At 39.3% G+C, this 13,425-nt stretch overlaps 2 protein-coding genes across 3 annotated transcripts in view; both read right to left on the bottom strand.

The window, feature by feature from the left end:
* Nucleotides 1–808: 808 nt before the first annotated feature.
* pofut2 (protein O-fucosyltransferase 2) lies at nt 809–6,182 on the bottom strand. The gene is made up of 9 exons (XM_079254634.1): nt 6,061–6,182; nt 5,192–5,445; nt 4,857–5,001; nt 4,432–4,542; nt 4,047–4,113; nt 3,688–3,813; nt 2,912–3,092; nt 2,608–2,731; nt 809–1,147 (listed from the first exon to the last, which is right to left on the bottom strand). Exons 2-9 carry the CDS (start codon nt 5,379–5,381, stop codon nt 994–996), a joined length of 1,098 nt encoding a protein of 365 aa, XP_079110760.1. The 5' UTR covers nt 5,382–5,445; nt 6,061–6,182; the 3' UTR covers nt 809–993.
* Nucleotides 6,183–8,718: 2,536 nt separating this feature from the next.
* LOC306766734 (tubulin alpha chain) overlaps nt 8,719–13,425 on the bottom strand; it is a gene marked incomplete at its 5' end in the record, with an annotated part of 6,551 nt that continues 1,844 nt past the window's right edge. The window contains 3 exons of one of the 2 annotated variants that reach the window (XM_079254556.1): nt 8,719–9,977; nt 10,269–10,417; nt 10,621–10,843. In XM_079254556.1, the coding sequence (XP_079110682.1) occupies nt 9,003–9,977; nt 10,269–10,417; nt 10,621–10,843 (1,347 nt within the window). In that variant the 3' untranslated portion in view covers nt 8,719–9,002. Of the gene's footprint in view, nt 9,978–10,268; nt 10,418–10,620; nt 10,850–13,425 lie in introns of those variants that run through there. The other variant, XM_079254555.1, reaches the window with a different exon arrangement.

The following is a 13,425-nucleotide window of genomic DNA, read 5'->3' as shown; positions in this document are numbered from 1 at the left end:
GGATAATACAAGAAGGATAAAAAAAAAAAAAAAGAAATAATGCAGTTTAAACCTTTGCCCATAGGAGGCACATGCTTAAGAATTGGTTACATTAGGGTTATTAAACAAATTACAAACTACACATTTATTATACATCAAACCAATGTCTCTTAGTGTGATGTTTAGGTTTGTTGAGATGACTTGAGGGCCTCACAGGCCACAAGGCTCACACAGATTAGATCAAAATACACAGTTAGCTTTGTATGATAGCTGAATGGTTCGTCTTTGTTCTGTCAGGGGACTGATAACATCACTATTCGTGTTCCAAAACAAAAAGTCTGCACATTTTAAAAAATTGTTATATTCTTCATATCAGTAACACCTGCTAACAAGTCTAATACAAAAAAAAAAAAAAAAAAAATTCTGAATATTGTGTGTGGTTAGAGGAAGAAAATGCATTCCCCCTAGATCAGCTCATTTGAATTGTATAAAAATACAGATTACAAACATAACTAAATAAACCCTAGAATAATTTGGATAAAAGATCTTTCACCTTCATACTTTATCAAGATGCATGAATGCTTCTGATTCTGGAGAAAACCTGAAAATCTTATAAATATCAGGAAATAGCAATAGTTACTGGACACATTTCTCACCAGTTCAGCTCATGTTAAAAATAAATATCCCACTTTTTTTTTTTTTTTTTTTTTTGGAAAAAAACACAAAGTTCTAAGAAAAGACTCACACTCAACAAAAACCTAAAAATATATGCACATTTATTTCTTTAACACTGTAGTAATACACGTTTGGCAGCTCTGTTTTTGGCCTTTTGAGTATAAAATTCAGTCACTGCGGCCCTTTGATTGCACTACTCTGAAACCATGAAAAGTAACCCATAAACTACAAAACAACTAAAATGTTTTGTATATTCCATACAAACCAAAGGAAGAAGAAATAAAACATCACCATTAACACTGATTACGGCACTTGTGTGTCATAAAGTCAGATATCACATTAGTAAACTATTTTCCAGTGTGTGGGCTGTTCGCATTCTTTTTCCATGTCTCCACAGAAGCGGTTGTATGTAGTTTTGGGGTCAAACCCCAGGATTTCTCTCTCTTCGTGGATCCGGAAGGAGAATGTAGACACTGATGTTCCTATGAAGAATCTGAAACCCAACACACACATAGATGAAGTTCAGTAAGTAAACACAAAAAGGACTGTAATATTAAAAGACTGAGTTAAAAAGCGTGCAAGTCATCCGGACTAGTTTTTCAAGTTGAAGTATTTTCCATGTGTAGGTATAACAATGAGCGTTACTGAAGCATCTAAAATATTTGGCATTAAAATATGTAGGCAGTGGTTTGTGCCATCAGTGTCAAATACTTGTTACATAACTGAATTCATTTCTTCTGATGGAAATCTCAAAGCTATGTATTTTACATTAACATACAATACAATTAAGCACAAATAATTTACTATCTGACATTTGTTTAGTCTACGTTACAAGTGTTAGACAAAAATAAATCAGTTTGCTGCCAGTAAACTTGTAAACTGGTGCTTTAAGCTACATGCAGACTCTTTCGTAACAATGAAAAAAATCTGAATGCGAGAGGCAAGGTTGTGATATCACATGCTTTCTGGCTTTTGTTTGTGAACCAAGTAGTGCTGACGTCAGCTGAACAGGCTTTGGTTTCACACAGCCAAACCGTGTCTTCCTAACGTTAAACAAAAGTATCTGAAAAAAACTGTTGTCAATTTTGTAACTTTTTAACTTTTAATAATTGATAAATGCACGATTTAAGCCATCTTAGCACAGATCTGCAATCCAGGTATTAACTGGAGAAATCAGATAGCAGTGGAGGAGTCTGAATGCAGTGGGAGTCACAGTTTGCTCATAACAAACACAATGTCCAATCACAAGGGCTCTGTGAGTGCACAGGGCCTCATCTATAGGTCACAGATTGATCAGTGATTTAATATTTACATCACCAGACCAATGGACTTTTTTTTTTTTTTTAATTATTGGTTAAAGAAATAAACTGAGGCGTGAACTCATCACTATATAACAGGGAGTTAAATCAGTCGGTAGGGGAACATGCCTGACAGGCCACACAAATGTCTGGTTAAGGTGTACTTTGAACATTTAGCAAAGCTGAACCCAACTTGTGCAAAAAGAAAACAGAGAGAAAGCCACTATCCTACAGGCTTTAGATGTTTCGCAGCTCCAACACGCCTTGTTCAAATGTAATCAATCTCCCCAACAGTTTTTTCAGTTCAGCACAAGCCCGTTGATGATCAATCCTTTCAATTACGACCCTCAAGAACAGGAAATTGACATACATGGTCTACACACACCAAACATTAGGGTGTAACCAAGTTCATCATCACACAGCGTAACTTTCAGAGAAGTAAGATGGTTAAAATGACACAGTGCAAAGCTGCCTTATGGCTAATTTATCTTTAAATCAGGTCATAGCCTAAAGGAAAGGTAATGTCCTGAAAAATAAGAAATGAATCAAGTGAGACAATAGAGACAATAAAGCTATTGTAAACATTTTTACTGAGGTCACAAATCAAATAAGAAGTAATTCCTTTTCTTCATAGATTTCTATAGATTGCCATCACCTTGCATGGGCACATATCCACTGGTCAATGATGGCCACTCCTCCATCTTTAAGCAGCTCCAGGTCTTCTATCGAAGTCTCAAACCGCACCATGTCTGGCAGCAGTCTTTTCAGCTCTCTCAGCTCTTGCAAGATCACACAAGTTGCACATGAGAATGGAATATTTTAGAGTTATTTGACTTCATGTTATTGTAATAACAATGCATTGAAGTCTTACTGAGTTCATCTAAAAATATAATTAAACTGCAAAGATTTTAGCTGTAAAATATCCATTTGACAAACCAGTGTCTTGCACGATCATTTACCTTCACCATCTGCATCGGTTGCAACAAAAACCTTGTCGAGTTTGTGTTTCTTCATCAAGCTGCGAATTTTTATGGCTGCTCCCTTCAGGCTGGGTACATCCTCTCTGTGACCCCAGATAAAGTCTTTTCTTCGCAGATGGACTCCTAAATATGGCCCACCTCTGGCTGAACCAGACTTAGCCTGATGAGAAAAATAAAAAATAAATCAGTACACTTGTTTTGTCATTGTTAAACATAGTTTGGTTTCCTTTTCATAGAGGAATCAGCGATACTCAGTGTAGGAAATGACCCCAGATGACCCGCCCAGTTTGCAAAAACATGCAGGAGGCAAAGCAAAGTAGCAACCTGATGTGAACAGAGTCAGCAATAAAGTATAACTTCACTATTTTAGAATATTTTTAGCACTTCACCTTGACTGTATATGATAAAGTGAGATTGCCGTATCTGTGTTCACTCCTTTAACAAAATTAGTCATTCAGTTTAGCAGAACACAATGTTTTTGGTTGAGCACCTGGCTAGCTAGTTTCTTTGACTTTTGTAAGTTACTTTTATTCTATATAAAAGCACCAAAGCAAGCAGGGGTTGTGTTTGCTTATCTGTGTTAAATAATACGTCTATGGATGAGCACGACCCATGGCTTCACTTTGAAAGAAACAATAATATCCCTTTCAAACTTATGAATGGGGATGTTCACATGGCAAACATTTAAAAGGCATATTTCGCCAGAATCAGTACAACCACAATAATACAGAATAATAACACACACAATGATTCACCTTCATGCGTGTCCAGTCCTCACTGTATATTGTCTGGTCTCTGTCATCTGTAGAATTCAAGTATCTTGCTCTGAAGTCATCTCCTATGAGTCGCAGGTGCTTTGCAAAAACCATGCTGCGGCGCGTCTACGTTACACACAGTCGATGAGAGAAATTATTTCATCAGTTTACAGACACACACTTCTAGCATTTGTTATAAAAGTGAAATTTCACACTATATAAGATGATTCTAATTCAAAAACAGCTTTGCAAAAGCATGAACATATATAGATGTGATAGTTATTTTTAAAAAGTATTATAAACATGTCGTATTTAGCTCCTGACAACAGTATATCTAATACAGGAATGGTTTTGCTTACATCCCAGTAATGCTTCCCAGCATAGTCGTCATGAAGAAGTGTCTCTGCTCGGTCAAGCATAACTGATCTGAAATACAGCAGCAGACAAATAAGTTGATTCAAGCAAGGGATCCTAAGATCTGTGAGAACAAACTGCAAACAACACCACACTTAAACAACAATGAAGTCTGATCCTCTTTCAGCCGCTCACAAATCTCAATCAGAGACAAGACAAGGTAAATGTCTCACTTAAGACAAATTTTTCATTGGTTTTGCTCTCAACATAGCATTAGCACTTCAGCCATTGATTACTTTCTTGAAATAATACTAAAAAAAAACTATAAAACAAGAATCTTTTTCCCAGCCATTGTTAACCCCCTGTGTTACTGTCACTATGTAGACTTACGTTGCAGTTATGTTTTTCTGAAGAACCGGGGCCATGATTGAGGCATGACCTTGTGCTGATATGCATGTTACATTTCGAGCTCTCGTCTCCTCATAGCCCCAAAACCAGCCTCTATGGGAACATCAATTATTACAGATGAGGTGAAAGATAGGAGGTAGATAGGAGGACAAGTGGCAAAGATGCATATGATTAATGCAGTACTTTAATGTTGTCTGTTAGTGCCTAAAACAGGCATGTGTGTTGATGAAGAGACTTTTTTTCTATAGCCCAAAGAGTGAACGCATTCACCATCTTCACGTTTGTTTCGTTTAATTTCTGTGGTGTTTTTTTAAAAATATCACACAGTATATCCTCTATTTAACTGCGTACCATAAAACACTTTGATGCAAAGAATGGTGGTTGTTCTTCACGTGATGTTATTTTACCTGTAATACCCCTGTTTATCTTTGGAGTATATCAGCTTTTCAATGCATGGCCGCTCATCCACTTTTTCCTCCCATTTCCCATCAGTCCATCCCTCAGCATAGTTCTGCAACACCAGAACCTGGTCTATAAATGGGCCTCCATTTTCTACACAGCAGAGGACCACAGCACATTAGCAGGTTTAATGTTTTAATATACTTTGTCTGAGTTAAGGCAGACATTCTGTTTAGCAGTAGTAGTGTTTTATCGAAACAAAATATTTGTTTTGCATGTCACTGTTACAAATCAGCCATATGCAAATAAAGAAATATTTACAAGATTCCAGATAAAAACTCACCAGCAATAAATTCCTCATACTCGATGACAGGCACATTGGCCTGCAGGCTAGTGATGCTGAAAAACTCTCCCCATGGGATGCGGATCTGGTGGATGTTGGGGCTTTGCCAGTGATAGAGGCGACCCCATGGGGGTAGCACTAAAACCCAATCATCTCCTGCTTTCCTCAAAGTCTTGACCAGGGAAGCCATACGAATATAGACATCTCTCCGCAGATTAAAACCCTCTGGAGGGTTTACATCATACAAAAGGTACCTGAATGAAAAAAAATAATAAATAAGTCATTAGCTACAAGACTGATACCTGATCTGACTTATAACTGACTGATATGATAGATAGACTGAAATAATCAGTTACATGCAAAATGAAATCGTCTTTTCTTCATTAGCATATTCAGTTCTGGTGATTTGTTTCATTCTTTACACACATAACTTTAATGTTAATCAAATCCTCTACATCTGTTTCAGTAAATTTAATAAACGTTTATCACAAAGGCAGGAAATTGATTAAAAATACTGCAACTCTGCCAAGATAAATTTATTAACTATCTTAACATCAAACTGTATGACACAGCGCAACGGTGTTTTGCGAGCCTTTTGACGTACATATTTACCAGGGATTTATGGCTCTTTTGTGTAAATAAACATTAAATTCACAGGTCTACGATGGAGTACTTCAGCTTTACTCCAGTATAAGGATCATCAGAGGTGCTAGCGTCGTGTAAAACGGGCTGAAAACTCGTCCTTCAAAGACATGGGCTACATCTTAAAGTCATAATTCAAAGACAAATAAGCATAACTTATACAAATATATTTTAAACAATAGAAGAAAATTTCTTTAGCTAACAAGCTAACACGACTGTAAACTCACCGCAGATCCCTAGCGGCAGCGATAGGTGTCGTGGGCACGTGACTTGCACTAAAGACATTGTCACTTTTTACTAGTTCTGGTGTTGTAAAAGCGACTAAAAGAGATAAAAACAACGCAGTAAACGAATATGTTGAAACAATATATGTCGGCGATGTGTGCAATGTGCTGTGCGCCATATTTCCTTTGAGCCACGCACTTCCGGAAGGACGAAAGGCGTCTGCACTGTTGCCAAGCAACCACCAGCTGTAGTGAGCTGTTATTCTTGTTTCTTTTCTTTCTTTTGTCAAGGAGTTTATTCAAAAGTCATATCTTCAAACGTGTGTGAATCTGAGAGTACTGATGTATGTATTATTCAAGAAATATCTGAAATTAAAAAATGATAAATGTAGGTTCAAGCACTGAAGATGTTGTTTGTTGCAAGAAAACTTTCTCTTGTGGAAATATTGCTTAGTGAATAGAAGAGATTGTAAGAAAAGAAAGGAAGGAAGGAAAGCAAAACAGGAAGTTTATTTGTATACTATATATATTATGACAATCCCCCAAATGGACTGTAGTGTCACTGTCATTAGTTTTCCTCCTTTGGCTTCATTAATAGCGTTATTTAAGTTCAAAATTATGTTCTGAATTCAAAGTGATATAATAGAGACAGTGCTTCATTATTATAGCGATGGGGGACAAAGGAAGAAACTAAGAATAAAGTAAAATCTTTACTCTATCTAGCTATCTTTCTATCTATCTATTGTTGCAGAATTTGTCTGATGAAAAATAAATCTAGAAATCAACTGTGTTCTGTCCAGTTTTATTGACGATGCACAGTTGTTGCAATCAAGAGGTCTTGAGAGCTCTGCTTGCCGCTCAGGGTGTTACAGCGTTTTTTTAGGCATACACAGCACTAGTCAAAACAACTGCCAGCAGAAGATGATAATAGTCAAAGCTGAAACAGGCCTTGAAACAGAACATTCAGTTTTTGCATCAACTTACGTAAGCTTTCTGAACCACTTTAAATTATGGAGAATACATTTTGCACTACATAAAAGAACTTTAATAAAGGAGTAACATATTAAAATATGCTGTGTGTCAAAATGATTTAGGACCCTGGATGAGAGCATGTTTGTCTGCATCTGATTGGTCGCCCACCACTGACAGTTCAGTTTTGTTTTCCCCATATTTGAACGTCTACAGATCAACATGTCAGCTCCAGCTTTCTGCTCTGCAATCACTTCATGTCGTCCATACCGCTCTCACTGCCGCCCACTTCCCCTCCCCTTCACAAAGACTGCGGTCACAGGGGTTGACAGGGGTTCTGAGGTGGATGTACTTGCCACCAAAATGTCATCTAGGTACACAAAGAGGAAAGGCAGGTCATGCAGAACGGAGTCCATGAAACGCTGGAATGACTGGGCAGCGTTCTTAAGGCCAAATGGCATCTGTAGGAATTCAAACAGTCCAAAGGGCATAACCACAGCAGTTTTGGGGACATCCAACGGGTGTACCGGGACGTAGTGATAGCCATGGACCAAATCCACCTTGGAAAAGAGGACCTTACCGGCTAGGTGTGGTTAAAAGTCCTGAATGTGGGGCACAGGATAGCAGTCTGACGTTGTAGCATTATTCAGTCGACGGTTATCCCCACATGGGCGCCATCCCCCACCAGGCTTGAGGACCATGTGGAGAGGTGAAGACCAAGGGCTGTTGGAGCGGTGAATGATCCCCGGGCGCTCCATGTAGTCAAGCTCTGCTTTGGTGATGGTTAGGTTAGCCGGGTCCTAACGCCTCAGTTGGGCATGGACTGGTAGGCTGGTGGTGACAGTATAGTGCTCCACCCCGTATCTTGTGGCTGTGAATGAGCTGGTAGGCTGTGTGAGTGTTGGAAAGTCAGCCAGCAGGGTGGTTAAACACGTCAGTCTGTGGAAGCACTGTAGACAGCCTGATGGAGTTTAAACTGCTCAGGGCACAATTGTAGGAAGAGAAGGTGGTGGCGCCAATCAAGTGACGGTTTTTGACATCCACCAGCAGTCCATAAGTGCACAGAAAGAAGGGAAAAGAGAGGAAAAGCCACCTTGGCAGTGAGGAAGTCCCACTTGAATTAGTGTCCATCAAAACACAGTTCCATTTTATGGGTACCAAAAGTCCTTATGGGGCTACCATCGGCAGCCTCCAGGGGAGGGCCATGTACATCTGCAAGGATATCTATTTTTGATGTGACTATGGATGAAAAGCAGCCTACCAGCGTAACCGGTGCTCATGGCCACTACTGAGTGCCGGCCCTGGCGTTTCCCGTGCCCGAGTAGTTGCAGGGAGCAGTGGGCCACCGGAGAAAGATGTGGCGGCGGAAAAATCTGGGCCCAGCTCCTTTTTAAAAATCAACCAAACCTCCGGAAAACACCCTCTTTAAAGGGACAGCGTGCTCTGTAGACCAAAATCTGTGCTCCGGGTTCCCGAGTAACTTTTAATAATTACTGCATGGTGATTTATGCATGAATATATGTAAGAGTCTCTACAGTATTTTATTTAATTGATTAAAGCCTTAGTCCTATCCATTTGTAGTCTAAAACAGAAACATTGAAAAACTGAAAAAATAAAAATCCTACGTTAAGCAGAAATACAAACTACCCTCAAATGTTTAATCGTTAAAAGAAAACAAAAGGAATAGAAGTGTGTATTTTGGCAGACTTTTTTATTGAGCAACCCCACAAACAATCCAAAGGTTATTGCACTTTTATCATTTTTATATGAAAAATTATTTAACACCCAAAAGCTGTCAAAAACAAAAAGATTGTTGGCACAGCATAAAGAAAAAAATGTTAGAAGGTAAAATCAAGAATTTAAAAAGGTAAATAAAACCAATATTTGAGGTTGAAAATAGCATGCAAAGTATTGCTTTCCTTTAATAAATAGTAAGCAAAACCAATTTTGTCCCTGAAAACAACAGCAAAGCCTCTTTAATATTCCTCTCCTTCCTCATCCTCTTCAAATGAATCAATCCCCACCTCTTCATAATCCTTCTCCAGAGCAGCCATATCTTCCCTGGCCTCCGAGAACTCTCCTTCCTCCATGCCCTCTCCAACATACCAGTGCACAAAGGCCCTCTTGGCATACATGAGGTCAAACTTGTGATCAAGTCGGGCCCAGGCTTCAGCAATGGCAGTGGTGTTGCTCAGCATGCACACAGCTCGCTGCACCTTTGCCAGGTCTCCACCAGGAACCACAGTGGGAGGCTGGTAGTTGATGCCCACCTTAAAGCCTGTGGGGCACCAGTCCACAAACTGGATGGTGCGTTTGGTTTTGATGGCTGCAATGGCCACATTAACATCTTTGGGCACCACATCCCCACGATACAGCAGACAGCAGGCCATGTATTTGCCATGACGTGGGTCGCATTTCACCATCTGATTGGCTGGCTCAAAGCAGGCATTGGTGATCTCAGCCACAGATAACTGCTCATGGTAAGCTTTCTCAGCAGAGATGACCGGGGCATAGGTGGCCAGAGGGAAGTGGATACGAGGATAGGGCACCAAGTTGGTCTGGAACTCAGTCAGGTCAACATTCAGGGCCCCATCGAAGCGAAGTGAAGCTGTGATTGAAGACACAATCTGACTGATAAGGCGGTTGAGATTGGTATAGGAGGGGCGCTCAATATCAAGGTTTCTGCGGCAGATGTCATAGATGGCCTCATTATCCACCATGAAGGCACAGTCGGAGTGCTCCAAGGTAGTGTGGGTGGTCAGGATGGAGTTGTACGGCTCCACTACTGCAGTGGACACTTGAGGTGCTGGGTAGATGGCAAACTCAAGCTTCGACTTTTTACCAAAGTCAACAGAAAGTCTTTCCATTAGCAGGGATGTGAAACCAGAGCCGGTTCCTCCACCAAAGGAGTGGAATACCAAGAATCCTTGGAGACCAGTGCACTGATCAGCCTGTAGCAAGACAGTTAAATAGTTATGAATACTTGTAAAAAAAATTATTTAAGATAACACAATAAAACTCATTAGTATTTATAGCGTGTGTATGAGTCAGTAAACATTACAATCTTTGTTGTGTGACCAGGAAAGAACCCCATTGGTGTGTTCACCCTTAGTACTGTCATATCTTGAAGCATAATACTGGGGTTACAAATGAGCATGTTTGTGTTTTTAGCTCATATGCCTACAAAAACAAAGAAAAGAAAAAAAAAAAAAAAACATTGTTAAAGTATTTAACTGCTTTACCAGTTTGCGGATCCTGTCTAGGACAGAGTCAATTATCTCTTTGCCAATGGTGTAGTGTCCTCGGGCGTAGTTATTGGCAGCATCCTCCTTTCCTGAGATCAGCTGTTCAGGGTGAAAGAGCTGGCGGTACGTCCCCGTTCTCACTTCATCTGAGAAATGAACACAGGAACAGTTACAAATAGGAACTTTTTAGGAGCTTTTTGTCCATTGCACTGTCACACCTCACGTCACATAAAACACCGTCGAGAACTAGAGAGTAAAGGAACAGAACAAATCCAACCAAAACATCTGTGTCACAAATGAAAACATAACCATCTCAAAAAGCAAGGGTTGCAAAGTTAACAGTACTGACCAATAACAGTGGGCTCTAGGTCAACAAAGATAGCTCTTGGGACGTATTTCCCAGCTCCAGTCTCGCTGAAGAAGGTGGTGAAGGAGTCATCGTGGCCACCTACAGGCTTGTGGCTCGGCATCTGACCGTCCGGCTGGATGCCATGCTCCAAACAGTAAAGCTCCCAGCAGGTGTTCCCCATTTGGACACCAGCTTGGCCCACATGAACAGAGATACATTCACGCTGCATCAGAAAGGAAGATGAGCAGGGGAGTGGTTATCAATAAGAGAGAGTGCAAAATGCAGATAAAGAATATAAAATTTACAAAAAAAAAAAGAAAAACAAAAAAAAAAAAAGGGGGGGGGGGGGGGGGGGGCGCTTTAATGAAATCTAATAAATTGCCACAATCTAATGAGCAGTTCATTGATTTTGCCACCAGGTGGAAGCAGAGAAACATGAAAAGAAGGACAAGCTTAGCATACTTGGAGCAGCTGTCACCAGCTTTCATGTGACTGCTATGAGCAGTCATGAGCTTGTGAGACTTTCATTAACCGGAATGGAGGTTGAGCTCAGAGAACAAATGAGCATTTGCTATTTATGCATTGAAGATGACCTAGTTTAAAAAAAAAGGAACACTTGTCCAGTGGTAGGACCACCAGAATCATATAGAAACTAAACCCTCAGTTGCACTTTTTATATAAATTAAATGAATACAACCATGGCATAGTCTTTTCACTTCAAGTAAGGATGATATATGAACGCATTTATAAAAACAATTTGATGATTTCTGGATGAGCTTAAAAAGAAAAAAAAAGGGTGTAGCACATATTTGGCATTGGTGGAGCAGTTCCGATCGGAGGAGTGATAATGTAGTGAAAGTTTGGAGCTCAAAGTCAGACTCTTAAAAACATGAAGCAGGAATTTACCGATTTTAAAACTAAAACACACATTTATCAACCAATGTCAAGTCCTTGTTGTAGTTAAACTTTAACATTTAAGTACAACACAATAAAAAAAAATAAAAATTCTTTGATGACCTTAAACCAACATAAATGACAACTTAAAAAGTTTTCCTTATTATTTACCCCAAGTTACAGCAAACAATTAAACTGTAAATAGGATATCCCCTCTTTTAAGTTTGACTTTTATATTTTTTCTGGTTTTAAAATCTTGTAGTTTAATTATAAGAACAGTATTAGCACATCTACTCCTTGCCTCAGGTAGAAATGCCATTCTCTCAAGTTGAAAAAGCTGAAAGCAAGAAAAGTGAACTTTGCACAAAAGCGACGCCCATAATTTGTCTTTATTTAAGTAGTGACATATAAAACTAGATTCTATTCCCTCTTAGCAACTTTTCATCAGGCTTTGTCATTTATTAAACCAAGGGGTGCTAAAGCCTTCCACCTGTCATTTTAGGTCCTATGTATATAACTAACTATGACAACCTGTAACATATGGCACACTGCACTTCCACCTCCGTTCATGTTACGCTGCTATTTTTACACATCCCCCACCAGTTTCTCCTTCTCAGTGATCAGATAGTGGGAAGCGGTTGGGAGTCAGTGGGCGGCCACTGTCCAAAAAGTTTAGCTTTATCACTACTTCAGGTCTGTTGAAATATCACAACACCATTTTTTTCTCTTTATCAAAATATGCTTTCCCCACAGTTATTGAACAATCAGAAAAGCAACTGTCACTCCTTTTTGCTTTCTTTCAAAGATGACCCACCCCGACCTCCCTGAGTTTCCAGGTTAGAGGAGCTATTTTAGTTTCCTCATGCTAACCTGACACTTAGCAGCAAGGACAGACTGTTGCTGTAAACACTGACCGTTCCCCCCCCCTTCAAACAGTGTCTGTCTCCTGGTGAAATTATGAAATCTTCTGCTTTAGTATTTGTTAAAATTGCATCTAGTACAAGAAAAAAAAAATCAATGTGTGACAAAAGTATGACTCAATGACACAAACAGATTAGAAAACAAAGTTCTCTTAAACTGTCAACTGTCATAATTAAGCCTGTCAGGGTGTGTCTGTGTCTAATGGAGCAAAGCTGACTTGAGAATCCTGTTTTTTTCACAACTAAAACCTTAAAATAACTTTTCAGGACTGCAAAAGGTAAGCTCCAAAGAAGCATAAAAAAGGGGTAGAGACAGAGAGCAATCAATCTGTTAAAAGCTTTTTCAGGTCAGCAGGCATGGGAGCTGATATCCCTTAATGCCCCATTGTCACAATATGTGCTAAAAATGGGAGTAATAAGGACAAGGTGAGGATAGAAAATACATTTACTGGAAACACCAGCAGCAACTGCATAGTATGTCAGTGCTTTGGATCACTATTAACCATGCTTGAGGAAAAACATCTGCTGCAAGTCATCTTGCATGTGAATCTTGACCAACATGTTCAGACACCTACAAGTCAGCCAGACATTATTTACATTCATGATTCAGAAAAGATAAAAACTGTTCATGAAGGAGGTGTACGGACAAAGAGTTAAAGTGCACATTTCACATGAACTGAATGCTGGTCTGCAGTTCATTATGTTTTGGGTAAAAGACTCATGACAACCATACTTGGATGACGAAAAGCACATTTCTTCTGGTGTCTTTGCTCAAATCATCAGAATTGTTAACTGCAATCAAAATCCCAAAACACAGTATCATTTGATGAGAATATTCACAATGAAAGCTGAAATAGTGAGTTTTGGCATTGGTCATTTTATTGGTGAAATTATGCTTTCTTATTAGCTTGATGTCATAAGTCTTTTTACTTTTCCCATCATAGTACAACTACACGCATGTGACCCTTATGTCTTGCAAAAGCTACAGCAC

Source organism: Telmatherina bonti, assembly GCF_933228915.1.
Source record: "Telmatherina bonti genome assembly, chromosome: 15".
NCBI lineage: Eukaryota > Metazoa > Chordata > Actinopteri > Atheriniformes > Telmatherinidae > Telmatherina > Telmatherina bonti.
This window is presented reverse-complemented; position numbering and strand designations above follow the sequence as displayed.

Coding starts and splice junctions, on each gene's coding strand:
- pofut2 (XM_079254634.1), bottom strand. CDS start 5,381: ATGGCTTCCCTGGTCAAGACTTTGAGGAAAGCAGGAGATGATTGGGTT. Junction 3,814..4,046: donor CTGGGAAGCATTACTGGGAT/GTAAGCAAAACC, acceptor TGTGTAACGTAG/ACGCGCCGCAGCATGGTTTT. Junction 2,732..2,911: donor AACCGATGCAGATGGTGAAG/GTAAATGATCGT, acceptor TGATCTTGCAAG/AGCTGAGAGAGCTGAAAAGA.